Source organism: Mustela putorius, unplaced genomic scaffold (assembly GCF_011764305.1).
Source record: "Mustela putorius furo isolate JIRA1106 unplaced genomic scaffold, ASM1176430v1.1 tig00000870_pilon_pilon_pilon, whole genome shotgun sequence".
Taxonomy (NCBI): Eukaryota; Metazoa; Chordata; class Mammalia; order Carnivora; family Mustelidae; genus Mustela; species Mustela putorius.
Genome location: NW_025421503.1, coordinates 2,300,777 through 2,320,077, shown reverse-complemented (window position 1 = coordinate 2,320,077; position 19,301 = coordinate 2,300,777). Strand labels below are relative to the sequence as shown.

General features: G+C 38.3%; 1 protein-coding gene across 2 annotated transcripts in view; it reads right to left on the bottom strand.

Moving 5' to 3' along the window:
- The window catches only part of APOOL (apolipoprotein O like), a 146,382-nt gene extending 129,459 nt beyond the window's left edge, over positions 1-16,923 (bottom strand). For both annotated transcript variants that reach the window (XM_045085578.1, XM_045085580.1), the window contains exon 1: positions 16,809-16,923. In XM_045085578.1, coding sequence (XP_044941513.1) covers positions 16,809-16,853 — 45 coding nt within the window. In that variant the 5' untranslated portion in view covers positions 16,854-16,923. The remainder of the gene's footprint in view (positions 1-16,808) is intronic.
- Positions 16,924-19,301: the final 2,378 nt, after the last annotated feature.

Below are 19,301 nucleotides of genomic sequence, written 5' to 3'. Positions count from 1 at the left end.
GAAGGAGTGGGAAATGTATGAAAGGAGTTTCTCTTTCAGTGTGTGGGGCTGTTATCTTTTAGGAGCTGTTCACAACAAAAAACTCAACACCATGTGGCTATTTATGACTCTAGATCACAAGACCTGGGTGGGGAAGAGAAGGAAGTTATAGTCTTCCATCTTCCGTAAAGGAGAAAGAAGACTACCCATCTCCAATTTCTCCCATTTTTTGCTCTTCTCTTCATCTCTTTCTTCTAACCTTTGTTTTTCCAGCAATTATATGTTCCAACTGATCTTAAAGTTTTATTTTACCTTCCTATTTCTTTTTCTTCTTTTTCCCTTTCCTTTCTTTGTAGACCTCAACTGCTAATAGCTTACATCATCAGCAGGGAAGGGAGAACTGTGGATGACTCTATCAGTACTACTTTTTCTGGGTGATTTTTGTTATCTATGAACCTAATGTACAAATACTCCTGAGGTAAACAAACATGGGGGCATAACTATGTAATTGATGAAGTTTAGCCTCTTCTGACGTATCAGATAGGAGATGGAAGGCAAACTGGCTTGAAAAATCAAGCACTGCTCCTGAATAAACTAATGATTATTGGATCATTATGGATAAAATGGATATTGGATAAAATCGCAAAAGAAAGACTGGTTTCAAAATACAAGGCATTGTCTCAGGCATATTACCATCTTTGTACTAGAATTTTGATATCACAATGCAAAGTGACCTTAAAGGTCTTCTGGTCCAACCATTTCTCTCATTATGAATTCCTCCAATTTACATATGAACCCCTTCACTAATGGGAAACTCCGCTGACAGATCATTTCATCTTCATACAGCTCTATGAGAAATTTCATCCACAGACAAAACTGAAATACATGCCCATATATTTTCACTGGTCCTGGCTCCACTCCTTTGGGTCATACAGGACTCATCCAGCCATACTTGCCCATGAAAGCATATTTTGATTCCCTTTTAAGTGACTTCTGGAATGTACCCTTGTGTCTCCTGTTCTACTTTCTAGGGGTAATAACATTTCTGATAATGGCAAATGCTACTGAACTCATCTTCTGCTCTAACAGAAATATTATTTCTGACTAAAAGTAAAACAAGAAAAGGTGCTAATGTCGCATTGTGTAGCCATAGCCCAAGAGCTATTTCTTGACAGCAATGTAAAAGTCTTACATGAAGGTACAGTTTGAACCAGTTGAGTCACTAACAAAAATTTGTATGTATCATGGTGCTTATTTTCTTCAAAAAATAATGAGTGGGTGAATCACTTCTAAGAGAATAAGCTATCATTAAATCTACAGAGAATAGCAGTCTCCCAGTTATGCCATTTTTCATTATTCTGCTACATGAAAAGCAGATAATTCACTGAAATAGAAAATTTTAAAACGCTGCCTATATTTTCTCATGAAATTCTTGAAAAATATAGTGGTACTAAAGAACAAATAAACTACAAAAATGTACCTATACAATTTGGTCCTTCCACAATTGCATATCAAACAGTGTACTTCAAACGAATGAAATGCTAGTTGAGAGAGAAGATGATGGTGGAATAGGAGAACCCTAGGCTCATCCTGTCCCACAAACACAGCTAGACAACTATCAAATCATTCTAAATGCCCCAGAAACCTATCAGGAGACTGGCAGAATGAATTCTACCACTAAAGGAAGAGAAGAAATCACACTGAAGAAGGTAGGAAGTATGGACACATGGTTAAGGGGAGAAACAAGCTGTGAGTCCTGCAGAGGAGAGGGAGGACACCTGGGACACACACTGGGAGATTATTCACTCTTCTTGGAGCACATCCCTGAGAGGCAGCATTCGCAGAGATGCCTCTTCCAGGATAAAGGAGGTGCATGGAGTCATTTCCCTTCCCTGCCTCTAAGCATAACTAAAAAGCCACTTGCAGAAAGCAGATGAGTCCCAATACTGGCAGCCTAACCTGCTTACACCAAGTCCCACACCTCTGTGTTCTGGTGTGGGAACCCTTCTGGGTTAGCCTTCTTCAGTCCCAGTATGGCAAGCGCCTTCTCCAGAAGACCATTTGGACCCTAAGGCCTAGAGTTTAAAAGGCAGCAGATTTGGCTGGAACATAGCCCAAGGGGCAATGCCCTGCTCCTGAAAGTAAGGCAGGTAAACAACCCAAAGGCAAACAGTGTAGAAACCAATCTGAAAAAAGCCTAGAACACACAGTGCAGAGATTATATGCTCTTCTCAGAGTGCTTCATGGAGAACAGCAAGCACCCAGAGCCCTCTGCAGAGAAACAGAAGCTGGCTGGCTTCATTTCCCTGATCTGCCCCTCAGCATAAACACAGAGCCACCTGTAGCAAACACCACAGCACCTCCACTGGCTGCTTAACCTGGTTACAAGTCCCATACCCCTACACTCTGGCAGTACTGCCCTTATCAGCCGAGTCTGCCTCAGTACCAACACGGCGGGCCCCTTTGCCAGAAGACCAGAAGAAACCCCTGCCCAAAACAAGTGTCCAGCCCAGACAGCTCTGCAGGGCTTCAGTTCTAGTGGAAGCAGTATCAGGTCTCATTTAAAGAGCAAACTGGAGCACACCTAGTTAAAACTTGCCACATTCTGGCTAAGGACTAAACACTGCCCACTGGAAGCTAGGAAAGCCTCTGCAGTTGATGGCCTGAAGAACAGAAAAGGCAAAGGACAACAGCAGAGCACACATAGCACAGACTAAAGACACTCCCTGAAGCAGAAAGCCCTGAACACTATATAACATCTTCATGAAGCCATTACTTCCAGGAGCAGGAAACAAAATGGGCTTTTCTAAAACACAGAAGGTGGCAAAGACTTAGAAAAAATGTCAAGATGGAGGAATTCATCCCAAATGAAAGAACAAGCTAAAGTCACCACCAGAAATCTAACCAAAACAATAGAAGTAGCATGCCTGATGGAAATTTAAACTAACAATCATAAGGATACTTGCTGAGGCTGAGATGAGAATGGAAGACGTTAGGGAGGCCCTTACCACAGACATAAAAGAATTTAAAAAGTAAGAAATGGAAAATGGGAGATGCCTGAATGGCACAGTTGGTTAAGCATCCAGTCTTGATTTCAGCTCAGATCTTGATTTCAGGATCAAGATTTCAAGCCCCACATTGGGCTCCACACCCAGCATAAAAGAAAACATTAAAAAAAAGAAATGAAAAATACAATAACTGAGATTGGACACAGGCTTGATGCAATGAACAGCAGGCTAGAAAAAAAGAGAGGACTGAATAAGTAACCTAGAAGACAAAATAACTCCACTGAACTTAATAGCATTCATATTGTAAGAATCCCTGAAGAAGAGAGTGGGAAAAGGGGCAGAAAAATTTTTTGAAGGGATAACAGCTAAAAACTTCCCTAATCATGGGAAGGAAACAGACATCCAGACCTAGGAGGCACTGAGAACTCCCATCACAATCAACAAAAGCAGGCCCAAATCAAGACATATTGTAATTAAATTTGTAAAATATAGTGATGAAAAAAATCATAAAACCAGCAAGACAAACACAAGAGAAGACTCATTAAGCTAGCTGGAGATTTCTCAACACAATGTTGCAACTCAGAAGGGAGTAGCATGACATTCAAGGTGCTGAATGGAAAAAATCTTCACCCAAGAATACTCTACCAGTCAAGGCTATTATTCAGAACAGAAAGGCAAATAAAGAGTTTTCCAAAAAAACAAAAACTAAAGAAGTTCCTTACCACTAAACCATCCCTGCAAGAAATAGTAACGGAGACTCTGAGTAGAAAAATCTCCAGAAACAATGATAAAATAAGTAATAAAATGGAACTATATACATATCTATCAATAATTCTTCTGAATGTAAATGGACTAAATGCTCCAAGCAAAAGACATGGGGTGTAAGAATGTATTAAAAAAAAAAAAAAACGAGTCCCAGGTGCTGGGTGGCTCAGTCACTTAAGTGACTGACTCTTGATTTCAACTTAGGTTGTGATCTCAGTGTGGTGAGATCAAGCCCCAGCTCAGGCTCTGCACTCAGCACAGAGTCTGAGATTTTTCTCTCCTTCCTTCTGTCCCTCCCTCAACAGACACACACAAGCATTCACTCTCTCTCTGTCAAAAAAAAAAAAAAAATCCTAAACAAAACAAGAGCCAAGTATATACTGCCTACAAGAGATTTATTATAAACTGAAAGACACATGCACATTGAAAGTGAGGGGAGGGAGAAACATTTATCATACAAATGGAAGTCACAAGAAAGCCAGAGTACCAATACTTATATTGGAAAACTATACTTTAAACAAAAGACTGTAACAGGAGATGAAGAAGAGCACTATACCATAATAAGGGGACAATCCAACAAGAATATCTAACAACTGTAATTATTTATGCACCCAATAAGGGAGCAGTCAAATATATAAAACAATTAATAACAAATTTAAAGGAACTCATTGATAATACAGTAATGGCAGGGGATTTTAAACTCCACTTACACCAATGGACAGATCATCTAGATATAAAGTCAACAAGGAAACAGCTGCTCTGAATGACACACAGGACCACATGGACTTAACAGACTATTCAGAACATTCCATTCTAAAACAGCAGAATACACATTCTTTTCAAGTTCACATGGCACACTCTCCACAAGAGAGCACATACTAAGTCACAAATCATTCCTTAACAAATACAAAAAGATTGAGATCAGACCAAGCATCTTTTGTGACAACAATGCTATGGAACTTGAAGTCAACCACAAGAAAATATTCGGAAAGACCATAAATACATGGAGCTTAAAGAACATCCTACTAAACAATGAATGGGTCAACCAGCAAATGAAGGAAATTTTTTAAAAATCATGAAAATAAATGAAAAGAAAAACTCAACAGTCCAAAAGCCTTTGGGATGCAGCAAAAGCAGTCCTAACAGGGAAGTATATAGCAATTCATGCCTATGTTAAGAAGCAAGAAAAATCTCAAATACACAACATAACCTTACACCTAAAGGAGCTAGAAAAGGAACAAAGCCTAAAGCCAGCAAAATGAAAAAAATAATGAAAATCAGAGCAGAAAAAAATAATACAGAAACTTAAAAAATAAAAAGAAGAATAGATCAGTGAAACCAGAAGCTGGGCTTTTGAAAAAAAAAATCAGTAAAATTAATAAACCCTTAGCCAGACTGAACAAAAACAAAAGAACATGGACCCATTTAAATAAAACCACAATCAAGAGAGGAAAAATAACAACCAACACCACAGAAATATAAAAAATTATAATAGAATATTATGAAAAATTATACACCAACAAATTGAATAATCTGGAAGAAATGAATATATTCCTAGAAAGATTTAAATTACCAAAACTGAAAAAGGAAGAAACACAAAACTTGAAAAGGCTGATAATCAGCAAAGAAATAGAATCAGTAATCAAAAATCTCCCACCAAATAAAAAATTAAGGGTCACATGGCTTTAAAGGCAAATTCTACCAAACATGTAAAGAAGAGTTAATACCCATTCTTCTCAAAATATTCCAAAAGACAGAAAAAGCAGGAAAACTTCCAAATTCCTTCTACGATACCAGCATTACTCTGATACCAAAACCAGATAAAGACATACAATAAAGGATAAGAAAGGATAAGAACCAAACAATCTGTTCAACAAATGCAGAAAAAGCATTTGAAAAAGTACAACATCCATTCATAATAGAAACTCTCAACAAAGTAGGGTTAGAAAGAACGTACATCAACATAATAAAGGCCATATATTAAACAAAAACCCACAGCTGATACCCACAATAGGGAAAAACTGAGAGCTTTTCCTTCAAGGTCAGGAACAAGACAGGGATGTCCACTCTCATCACTATTTTTTTTAAAGATTTTATTTATTTCTTTGAGAGATCACAAGTGGGCAGAGAGGCAGGCAGCAGAGTGGAGGAAGCAGGCTCCCTGATGAGCAGAGACTCCCAATGTGGGGCTCGATCCCAGGACCCTAAGATCATGACCTGAGCCAAAGGCAGAGACTTAACCCACTGAGCCACCCAGGTGCCCGTCATTACTATTTTTTAAACATAGTACCAGCCACAGCAATCAGACAACAAAAAGAAATAAAAGCATCCAAATCAGCAAGGAAGAAGTCAAACTTCCAGTATTTGCACATGACATGATACTCTATACAGAAAACCTTAAAGATTCCACCAAAAAATTACTAGAACTGATACATTAATTCAGTAAAGTCACAGGATACAAAATCAATGCACAGAAAACTGTTGCATTTCTATACACCAATAATGAAGCAGCAGAAACAGAAATCAAGGAATCAATCCCATTTACAATTGCAAAAAAAGTAAGATACCTAAGAATACATTTAAACAAAGAGGTGAAAGACCTGTATTCTCAAAACTATACCATATTCATGAAAGAAATTGAAGAGGAAACGAAATAATGGAAAGACATGCCATGCTCATGGATTGGAAGAACAAATATTGTTAAAATGTCTATATTACCCAAAGGAATCTACACATTTAATGAAATCCCTCATCAAAATATCATCAGTATTTTTCACAGAGCTAGAACAAACAATTCTAAGATTTGTGTGGAACCAGAAAAGACCCTGAATAGCCAAAGCAACCTTGAAAAGGAAAAGCAAAGCTGGAGACCTCAAAATTCCAGACTTCACGTTATATTACAAAGCTGTAGTGATCAAAACAGTATGATACTGGTACAAAAACAGACACATAGGTCAATGGAACGTAACAGAAAACCCATAAATAAACCCACAACCATCTGGACAATTAATCTTGGTCAAAAGAGGAAGCAGTATCTACTGGGAAAAAGACAATCTCTTCAATAAATGGTGTTGGGAAAACTGGACAGCAACATGCAAAAGAATGAAGTTGGACCACTTTTTTTGCCATACACAAAAATAAATTCAAAATGGATAAAAGACCTAAATGTGAGACACAAAACCATCAAAATCCTAGAGAAGAACATACATAGTAACCTCTTTGACATCAGCCTCATCAACTTCTTACTAGATAATTCTCTTGAGGCAAGGGAAACAAAAGCAAAAACAAACTACTAAGATTTTATCAAGACAAAAAGTTTCTACACAGCAAGGGAAATAATGAACCAAACTAAAAGGCCACTTATGGAATAGGAGGAGATACTTGCAAATAACATACCTGATAGAGGATTAGCATCCAAAAAATATAATGAACTTATAAAACTCAACACCAAAAAACAAATAATCTAATTAGAAATGGGCATGAATAGACATTTTTCCAAAGATATACAGAAGGTCAACAGATACATGAAAAGATCCTCAACATAAGTCATCATTAAGGAAATACAAATCGAAATTACAATGAGATATCACCTCTCAACATTGAGAATGGCTAAAATCAACAGCACAAGAAACAAGTACTGGAGAGGGCATAAAAAGGAACCCTCTGGCAGCACTGCTGGGAATCCAAACTGGTGAAGCCACTCAGGAAAATAGCATGGCACTTTCTCAAAAAATTAAAAATAGAATTATCCTACAATCTAGCAATTTATACTAACAGTGATTTACCCAAAAATACGTGTTGTGAAGAGCACTTGAGTGTTATATGCAACTAATGGATCATGAACCCTACTTTAGAAACTTATGATGTACTACATGCTGACTATCTGAACATAATTAAAAAAAAATACTAATTCAAAGGGAGACATGCACCCCAATGTTAACAGAAGCATTATCTAGAACAGCCCATTAAGAAAACAGCCCAAATGCCCATCAACTAATGGATGGATAAAGAAGTGGTATGTATATACATAAACATACACACACGTGCACACAACAGAATATTACTGGAATATTACTCGGCCATAAAAACGAATGAGATCTTGCCCTTTGAAAAGACATGGGTGGAGCTAGAGAGTATTATGCTAAGTGAAATAAGTCAGTCAGAGAAAGACAAATACCATTATAATTTCACTCATATGTGGATTTTAAGAAACAAAACAAAGAGCATAAAAGGAAAAAAGAGAAAGGCAAACCAAAAAACTCTTAACTATAGAGAACAAACAAATGGTTACCAGAGGGAATGTGGGCAAAGGGATAGGTTAAATAGATGATGGTGATTAAGGATTGCAAATGTTTTGATGAGTACCAGGTTTAGTATGGAAGTAATGAATCACTATATTGTACACCTGAAACTAATATTATACTATATGTTAAGTGTAATATAAATAAAAATTTGAAAAGACAAAAAAATAAAATACCTGTGAAAAAAATCTATAGGCCTAAAACAGCAACAAACTACAAAGCCTTTAGTATCTCAATACTTGAAGGTTTAAGACTCTATTACACTCTTTTATCAGTACGGTTCATAGATCAGTGAAAAATGATACTCTCATTCCTACTGTACCAGAATTTTACCACCTTCAATCAGGGTTATTCTCTTTTTTTTAAGATTTATTTATTTGAGAGACAGAGAGAGCATGCAAGTGAGTGTGGTGGGGGAGGAGCAGATGGAGAGGGAATCTCCAAAAGACTCCCTGATGAGCATGGAGCCTGACATGGGACTCAATACCACAACCCTGAGATTATGACCTGAGCTGAAATCAAGAGTCGATTCTTAATCAACTGACCCACCCAGGTCCCTGTAATTAGGGTGATTCTTAAAGAAATCTTTCTTAAGTCATAAAACCTGTTCTAAGTTTCACATGACAGTTTTTGACTAAACAATCTCTGCAATAATCTCTCCATTCAAATTTTTTGTTTACTGCCTTAGGATTTGAATGATGAAGATAGCAAGAACATTTTATACATAAAGGATATGGTGACCAAAAAAGCACGTTACGTTTTATACTTTTTGAAAGATTATTAATCATTAAGAGTATCATGAATATGCAGCAAGAGCCTGAAAGAAATCAAAATAAGTCTAAGAAGAAACAAGGCTATATATAAATGTTCATTTCAATAAATACCTGATCACATTAACACAACAAATTTCTATTGTACTTACTTAAGACTACTGATACTCAAAAGAAACAGGTTATCAATCCACTAGCGTGAACAAGGTGTGACTTAAATTGGAATCTAGAGGTCAGAAAATAATGGCATTATAATAAGTGCTGGGAATATATTCTTTTAAACACTAAGAGTAAGAGGAGCTAGGAATTACTGGGTGTTTGCAATAACTCATGCATAGTGCTGGGCACATAATATACTATTTATTAGTATTTCCTAGTATAATACCCAACTTTTGTATCAACATGGATGAGACTGGAAGGGATTATGCTGAGTGAAATAAGTCAAGCAGAGAGGATCAACTATCACATGGTTTCGCTTACTTGTGGAGCATAAGGAATAACACGGAGGACATGGGGAGATGGATAGAAGTAAGGGAAAATTGAAGGGGGAGATGAACCATGAGTCTGTGGACTCTGAGAAACAAACTGAGTGTTTTGGAGGGGCATGGGGTAGGAGGTTGGGTGAACCTGGTGGTGGGTACTAAGGAGGGCACGTATTGCATGGAGCCCTGGGTGTGGTGCATAAACAATGAATTCTGGAACACTGAAAAGGAAAAAAAAAAAACCTTATTTCAGATAAGAAAACTGAGGTTTCGACAGGTTAAGTGAGTTGCTCAAAGTCATACAGCTAGTCTTCGGTCTAGCAGCAAAACTCACATGGGTCCAAGGAGATCTACATATTATAGTTCATAGCAGCATTATTTGTAATAGAAAAAAGTGACCACAGTATCCATTAAGAGAATGGAGAGATACATATACTATATTCATGTAAAAGAATACTATGCACAATGAAAATAAATGAACTATAGCTACACATGTAAACATTATGTACCACAAACAGTGCTACTGCAGAAGAATAGATGCCACATAAATACAATTTATATGAAAAAAGCACACAAAACGACAGTGTATAAAGTTTAGGAATACATGCATATACAGTAAAAGTCTAAAAACATGCATAGCAATTATTAAATAAGTCAGGGAAGTAGCTATGGGGGGTTTCAGGAAGCAAGGGGTACACAGAGTTGGAGGGATACACAGGAGGTTCCACCTACATTTACAGTGTTCATTAATGCCTTTCTGATAACTGTAATATTTTACATTAAATTTAAAAAATCATAAATCATTGTGGATTTATCTCAATGGCTCTCTACTACCTTTAAAATAAAATTCCAACATATCCTAGCACTCAAACACTCCACCATCTTGCTGCTTTTTATCCTTGAGGAGCCCCTTTCCCACTTTAAATTACAAGATGTTAATAACTTAGCTCTTAACAGTAATTCCAAATATATTCTACCATATTTCAACAACTTTACTACTTACTTCTGGAAGGTATTCAAAAGTACATTTATACCAGAAAGACCATGAACCCCCAAAGTGTATCCATCCATCCATTGCCTTGGCCCCTCTAAGAAGCTTCAGAGCATCTGACAATTATAGTGTTCCCTCCTATGATTCCTAACATCGGTTGCTATGCTTTGAACTACAGGACTAATGCCTTGGCCAAAACTGACTAGACTAGGGATTGGTACCTGAGCCAAAGACAGCCAACTAGATGCTGTCTTATAAAGGGGCCTGATGTGCAATTTCTGCCCAAGAGGGGTACTTTGTAGTGGTTAGTGTCTAGCCGACCCAATCAAATCCTTTCCCTAGGAAAGTCTGGATATAAAACATGTAGAGTTAGCAGAAACAGAACAGTCCAGTCATGAGACTGGTAATACCAGACTTGCTATGATATTCTGAATGGTTCTTCTTGAGGTTTGTTTAGCTCGTGAAACACCTTCCCAAGCTTTGTTGCTAAACTACGCATCCAAAACAGGATGGGATCAGGAGGGAGACGAACCATAAGAGACTCTTAATCTCACAAAACAAACTGAGGGTTGCTGGGGAGGATGGGGTGAGGTAGGGAGAGGGTGGTTAGGTTATGGACATTGGGGAGGGTATGTGATATGGTGAGTCCTGTGAAAGGTGTAAGCCTGACGATTCGCAGACCTGTACCCCTGGGGCACATAATACATTTTATGTTAATAAAATATTTTTTTAAAAAACACTACTTAAGATAACTTGAACATGCCTCTGTTCCCCATAACCTTAGGACACATGGCAAGCAATATTTTATTTCCATATTCAATGAGGTTCACAGAATACCTGACCACCACCTGTGAGGATGGTGTTACAGGGAATAGTCAGTCATATGGGTGTGGGAGGAGGCAACGCACACATCATTTTCACTTTACGGCATAAAGTGATATCCTGGAACCTATACCAAACATTGTTAAATAGGTTAAGGGTTTCAAAGCGTAACTTTCAAAGCTGTACTGAAAATAAACATGTTCAACAATGCTGAATGGAAACAGGAACACTGATTTGGCTAGACATAACCACCAGTCTTCCAACCTAACAAATTTCACTTTGTTGGGTTCCAACTATTTTTTGGTATAACTTACATGAAACAAGGAAAAGGAAAGACAAGGACTAAAGTTGACAGAAAGGAATATACAGCTGGTATTATCAAGGATTTTGAAACCGTAAATCCTGTGAGGTCCATGTTCCTCCCCATACCAATCATCCTTGGCCAAAGCCCCAAAATATAATCCCAGTGATGTATTATCTCCTGTATTCTAATTTCTACAGTGCTCTGTATTTTCTCTCCACTGACCAAACTTCCTGCTATTCCTCAAAACTCCAAAAGTCCTTGCATTGTGTCTACCCTCCCCCTCTCCCCTCTCCTTGCCTGAAATGAAACATGATTGTCCTCTGAGGTCTCTACTTCCCTTACAATCCTCAAGAGAAGGCTAATCAAAGCAATCTCAGGGAAAGGAGGTAGTTTTTCTTTCTTCCTGATACCCAATGCTACTTCTAAGCTGTTACTTCTTTACCCTTAAGTAGAAATCTCTGGTCCTATTAGTGAGGAAGTAGAACAACTAGAACTCTCATGAATGGAATGCAAATTGGTACAACCACTTTGAAAAACTATTTGGCAGTATCTACCAAAGAAAGCTGCATGCTCTAAGACCTGGCAATCCCACTCCTAGGCACGTACTCAGTAGAAATGCACACTTATGTGCACCAAAAAGAGACATACAGAAGAATATTCACAGGGTCATTATTTGTGTAATAGCTCAAAACTGAAGATAATTCAAATTTTCCTCAAGAGCTGGGGTGGCTCAGTTGGTTAAGCAACTGCCTTCAGCTCAGGTCATGATCCTGGAGTCCCAGGATCGAGTCCCGAATTGGGCTCCCTGCTTGGCAGAGAGTCTGCTTCCCTCTCTGACCCTCCCTTTTCTCATGTGCTCGCGCTCTCTCTCTCAAATAAAAAAAAAATTGTTCCTCAAGAGTAGAATGGATACATAAATTATGATACATTCATCCTCTTATATCGTAATGAAAATGAATTAGTGTCACAAGCATAATGGTTGAATCACAGAAACAAAACTTTGGATGAAAGAAGCCAGACACAGCAGAGTAAATATGGCATCATTTCATTTATATGAAGTTCAAAAATAAGCAAAAATAATCTACAGTGGAGGGTAACGATGTAGAGGAAATAGAAGGAAAGGCTCCTGAGCGGTTGGTAATGCTTTTTTTTTTTTTTAAATTGGGTTCTGATTAAAAAAATAATCATCTTATGAAAATTTACCAAGCTACTTATGACTCGTGTACTTTTACTGTATATATGCTATACTTCAATTTTAAAAAGTTCACATAAAAGAAATAAAACTAACGCTGCTACTTTGAAGTTGATACCATCTATTTATTCATTCTTAGTACTATCATCTACCTGCATCCTGGTCACTGCATCACATCAGAGGTTAGAATTCTGGTTAGCAGTTTTTTTCTATACTCTAAATCCTGCTTTAACTAACAATGGCTTTAATATGCATGTGGACAAACCACCCAAAAGCCTCCCCTCACTCCTTGACTTTACCTCCATAGACCTTTATATTCATTCCACTGTGGCTATCCACTCCATGAGTATACCCTGAATTTACCACTACCCAGACTTGCTAATAGCTAAAATCATACACTCAACAAGCTTTTCTCCAACTACAACCTCCTATTGCTGCTTTGTTTTTTTTGTTTTGTTTTCTGCTCTACTCCTGTTGTCTGAGCTTACCTACATTCAAAAACTTTTCATGAGAGTGAAATGATGTGCATCAACAGCTTGGCACAATGTCAGACACAAAGGAAGTGCTCAATAAATGGTAGCCATATTTTCTTTTCTTTTCTTTTCTTTTTTTAAGATTTTATTTATTTCAGAGGGAGAGGGAATGAGCAGTTAGGTTACTCCCTAACCACTGAGTAGGGACTCTGATGCAGGGCTTGATCCTAGGACCCTGAGATCATGATCTGAGCCAAAAGCAGAGGCTTAACCAAGTGAGCAACCCAAGTGCCCCCATATTTTGGTATTAAGTATTTTATTATAAACAAATTTTCTTTCAAAACTCATGTTTTCCTCAAATTCATTCAACCTCTGGCATGAAAGAAACTTGGCTTTTGTCTAACACTACTACAGTCTTCCCAATTCTTTTTTTTTTTTTTTGAAGATTTATTTATTCATTTGAGAGAGTGAGAGAGGTGGGGAGGAGCAGAGGGAGAGAGAGAGAAATTTTAGCCAACTCTACACTCAGCACAGAGCCCCATATGAGGCTCTGTCCCATGACCCTGAGATGAGGGCCTGAGCAAAAACTAAGTAAGAGTTAGAAGTTAACTGACCCAGGTGCCTCTCCTCCCAATCCTTTTAAATGAAGTCCAGTCCTCAAATCATTATTTCTAATTCAAGAAGTTGGGAGGAAAAATCAACATAGTCCTTATTCCTTGAGGCTAACTTCATGTCAGTGTTTCACTGTCATATCTGTGCAACAAGCTCTACTCCAAGATATACATATACTCTTTTTGAGAGTTTTCTGCCAACTTTCAGGGTTCCTCTCTCTCTTACTCTATTAAACTCTAGGGCTTCAAAATGAACATGGATCACCCTCTTTGGACCTTGTAGGTCCAAATGCTTCCTCAAACTTAAGCCTCGTAACTGGGACTCAGATCATGTAATTGCAGATCTAGCTCTACTGCTTACTATCCTGTGACTGTGGGCAAGTTACTTAACCTTTCTAAGCTTCAGTTTCCTTACCTGTAAAATGCTGATAACAGAACTTACTCATAGGGCCACTGTAAAGCATGAGAAAATCAAGTAAAATCCTCGGCAAAATGCCTAGCATGGTAAATGTTTACTAAGTTAATAGCTAGCTGTGATAACTATTATTATCTTTCCTCTATACCAATTTAAGATTTTATATATCGGGTGGGGAGCACAAGCAGGGAGAGCAGCAGGCAGAGTGAGAAGCAGGCTCCCTCCTGAGCAAGAAGCCTGGTGTGGGACTTGATCCCAGGGTCCTGGGATCATAACCTGAGTCGAAGGCAGAGGCCTCACAACTGAGCCACCCAGGTGTCCCACCTCTGTACTAGTTTTTGGCACATTTCCCCTCATCACCAAACCAGCTCAGGCCTCCTGACTTTGTTTTTCCAGTTTATCAAGATACAATTGACAGTCTCCTGACTTTAAATGAAAAGACACCTTTTCTGGGATTTGCTACCTGTATCCCAAGATTTATTTCCTTCCTTTCACCACAACAATTTCCAAAGAGTAATATACCATTCCTTTCAGAAGCAAGGAGTAATGGAAGGATCATGGGCTTTGGAGCCAAACAGACCTGTATTTGAACCTGACTCTTCACTTAGCAGCTGCATAACCTGGAGCACACAATTTTTCTAAGCCTTTTTCATAAATAAAATAAGGATACTACCCTATTTCTTAGGGTCATCAATAGGATTAAAATGAAATGATATCTGTAGAGCAGCTGCCCAAAATAAGTGCTAAATTAAGGCCAGTTTCCCACCCCTTACCCATTCCTTAACCCCTTACAATCCAGGTTCTCCCTCCTCCACTTTATTTATACTGGTTCTTCTCACTTCAGCTCTTATTAGCATTATGATTTGGGGCAATTTACTGGACTTCTCCCAATCTTAGAATTTCATTTGTAAAACAGTGATCAGAATAACTACAACATAAAGTTGTCTGGAGATTTAAGTGAAATGACATATATATTTTTGTATGGTGCCTGATCTTGTAGTAAGCACTTAATAAATGGTAGCCTCCAGTGACTTTTTAATGTCCAAATCCAAAGACTGTTCAACTCACTACTCTAGGCTTCAGTGACAACACACTATTCTGGTTTGCTTTTTACCACTGACTGTTCCTGCTATCTCTGCACCTCCTCCACAAAGTCTTTCTTTATTCTCCTCAGCAAGGTTTGGGTTTTCTCTTTTGAACCCTCAGATCACTTTGTACTTCTCCCGAGGCAAGGCACTTCTATTGCTCTGAATCAGAATACACTACTACTTCACTGCCTGGCATTTATTTCTTCCTGTAGCTTTTACTGGGTACCTAATGTAAGTCAGACCTGTGCTAGGGATAGAAAAATTAATATCCTACTTACTGTCCTAAAGCAGCTTATAGGATGGTAGAACAGGCAAGCAAATAGTCTATTAGCTGAAGTGTGAAAAGTCCTAAGGTAAATGTATGCCCAGAGTCTTCTGGAAGCACGAAAAAGGAGTTAAATTACACTGGGGAAGTCCGGAACACTTGCCTGGAAAACGCATTTTGTACTTAGTATATGAGGAGGCAGTACACAAAGAGCTGTTAAACGAATGAATGGACTTCAACAGGCGCTAACTAGATGAGGATATTTCCCATCAGGTCCAAAGAAACAGCAGGGGAAAAGGCTTGGAGTACAGATGTTAAAAGATTTCCTAAGAGAGAACAGATGAAGCTTAAAAGCCAAGCCAGGGTTAGGTGTTTTAGACATAGGAGTCTGCCCTGACCCCAGTGGGAAAATGACGGAGTGCCAATAAAGGTTTTTAAGCAGGAAAGGAGTATAATCAGATCTGCATTTTACTATGAGTACTCTGGCAGTTCAGGGAAAATGGATTCGCTGAGAGCTAGGCTAGAGACAGAGAGTCCAGTCAGAAGGCTGCTGTGATTACTGCGATAAATTCTGAGAACCAGAAATGCTGTAATGGAGATTGGTCAAACAAGATGGATACTGAGTCACCTCACATTTCAGCTGAACTGAACTACTCATATTTGTATCTTCCTCAAGCAGTGCACTGCACCCTTAAAACCCGCTACCAATACTCACCTGTAGATATCTATTACTATTATTGAAACCTACTTAGGGAACAGCAGTTAGCAGGCAGCTGAGTCACTTCCGGTACAAAGATTCCTAAGTAAAGGCATCTTTTCCCATTACAGAACTCAAAAGAAACTTGGGTTTATTAATCAAACCCGGGAAAGAACAATAGTGAATACAAACACCGCACACTGCGTAAAGGCTATGAGACATCTCTATCCCAGTCTATTTCACCTCCAAATAACGTTTGAACAAAGTGTTTAAAGGGTCCTGAGACTCCGCCCTGTGCGCCCAGTCCAATGTCCAGGATTCTTTACTCTTCGTTTCTGTTCGAGACCCGGCCGTTTTTCACCCAGCCGTTCCCCAGTTTTCACCATGCCGCTGTATAAACAGTTAACTGCAGGGGACTGAGGAGACAGTCCCAAACTGAGGAAATCCAAGGGGGAGAGGTAGGTGTTTTGAAGGTTCAAACGTTTAAGACTCTCTGGCCTTGTCAATTCTCTCACAACCCCACCTCCACCTTGCCTCTTGCTGTGGGGCTCCCTTCTGAAGTTAGGAGGATCCCTTCGATAGTTACTAGAATGCTATCTGCACCCAGAAACTAAGAAAGGTTTGGGGTTTTTTTCTGAAACTTACCCTAACAGCCGCCATATCTGTGACCTTCTCCGCCAGAGTTCTCATATGGTGGGCAGAGAGGGACAAAACAGTTCAATCCGGCTCCTCCGCAGCTCCGCCTGGTTATGTCCCTCTGCTGCTGGCTCCGCCCTTTCTCCGCCCTCCCAGCGCGGCTTCGGGAAGCTGCTACAAACCGCTTGTCCTCGCGACTGACGGTTCCCATCCTCGATGAAGTTTTTCAAAATACTCTCCATAATCCAGTTGAAAGCTATTCTGAGTGCAGAAGTCTGCACTATTTTCACTGTTTCAGACATTATGTGATTTGTCTAGATAAGGATCTAAAATCCAAGTCCAGCTGCTTTACATAACTATATATTCGGGTCCAGGAAGATTCAACAAAGCTTTCTTAAAATTTTAAAAGAGAAAGGAAAAGAGTTTTATTCAAGCTCAAGTTTAAAAATTGCCTGGAAACACAATCTTCACAAAGAAAGGAGTGCTCTTGGGAAGGAACATTTGGTCCAGGGTTATATATGTTTTGTTTTGTTTTCTTCTGTTTTGTTTTTCATTTAAAAAAGTTACAAGTCATTCTGAGGAAGGACATTCCAGAAAGTTAAAGACTTTATCTTAGGTTTTTAATATGTGCAAGGCTGTACAATTTTAATCTTATGGAAACCTGGGAGATTTTTTTTTCCTTTTTCTTATCTTTATGTTTGGAATGCTCCTTTTTTGTTATTTTTTTAATGAAGCATGTGTACAATATATGCCTGAGGCAGAAATAGAGTCCATGCTTGGAAGTTTTGCAGAATCATTTTGACGTTGGTAAATATTAAAAGATACATTCTCTGGGACCCCAGGAGCAGAGCCCACAAACACATGAAAAGTTGAAAATTTCCTTCATTTTACCTCTTTGACAAAAGGTCAAGTTCATACATTGTCAGACTATGTCACTCTGAACCTCCTATATGCCAGGCACTTGTTCAACATACAGAACAATACAATGCAATCATCAATCAATACAAACATCATGGAGCTGATGTTTCCAAGAGAAAAAGACAAATAAATGTTACAGGTGCCAAATGCTATGAAGGAAAGTGAAACAGTATGGGGATAAGGTGAGAATTTTCTTGTTTGAATAGGTTAGGGAAAGGCTTTCTGATAAGCTGACATTTGAGAAAAGTGCTGAAGGAATTTAGGGAAAAGCATTTGATGTGGAAAGAACAACAATGATGTGGCTGGGGTGGTAAGTTCAAAAGGAATGAAATAACAGGCTATGTAGAGGTTATTCATACCACCATAAAGACTTTGAATTTGATTATTTTTTTAAGATTTTATTTATTTATATGGCAGACAGAGATCACAAGCAGGCAGAGAGGCAGGCAGAGAGAAAGAAGGAAGCAAGCTCCCCGCTGAGCAGAGAATCCTGACCTGGGCTGAAGGCAGAGGCTTTAACCCACTGAGCCACCCAGACGCCCCTGGATTTGATTCTTAATGCGGGGGGAGGCGGGGGGGCAATGGAGGGTTTTGAGCAAAGATGTGGCATGTCCTAAGTTAGATTTTAAAAGGATCATCTTGGTGCTGTCAGACCATGCAGTGAAGAGGAGCAACATACTCAACAGGAGCAAGATCTTTCCTAGTCCTCCAGTAAATGATGCTAGGGGAAAAAAATGCTCATAATCTGATCATCGGCATAGCCATTATTAGTTCATTTATTCATTCAGCAAATATTTAAGTGCAAATTATATACCAGGCATCAGTAACGTATGTAACATATTTGACACCCTAAGAAAATCATTTTTAACGGCTTCCTCCTCTATATAACAAAATTATGTTGATAAAGAATGATGACTGAGTAATATTCTATTGTATAATATATACCACATCTTTATTTATTCATCTATTGTTGGACACTTAGAATGCTTTCATATCGTGGCTATTCAGCCATCAAAAAAGATGAGATATTGCCATCTGGAACAACATGGATGGATTTAGAGGATATTATGCTAAATAAAATATGTCAGACACAGAAAGACAAATACCACATGGTTTCATTTACATACGGAAACTAAATAACAAAACAAATGAATAAACAAACAAAAAGCAGAAACAGACATTAGTACAAAGGACAAATTAATGGCTGCCAGAAAGGAGGGGTAGGGATGAGCAATATGAGTGAAGGGGAGTGGAAGATACAGACTTCCAGTTATGATAAAATAAGTCAGGATAACAAAAGGTACAGCACAGGAAATACAGCCAGAGGTATTGTAATAGGGTTTTATAGTGACAGATGTCGTGAGCATAGCATAATGTATAGAGTTATTGAGGCACTATGTTGTACACCTGAAACTAATGTAACATTGTGTGTCCACTATACTCAAAAATATTAGTTACTTAATAAATATTAAATATCATAAATATTATTTATAAATATTAAATATTATAATAAATAAATATTTCAAAAGAAATAAGGATGAAATTAAACTAAAATAAAGGTTATAAAAGACACTGAAATTTTTC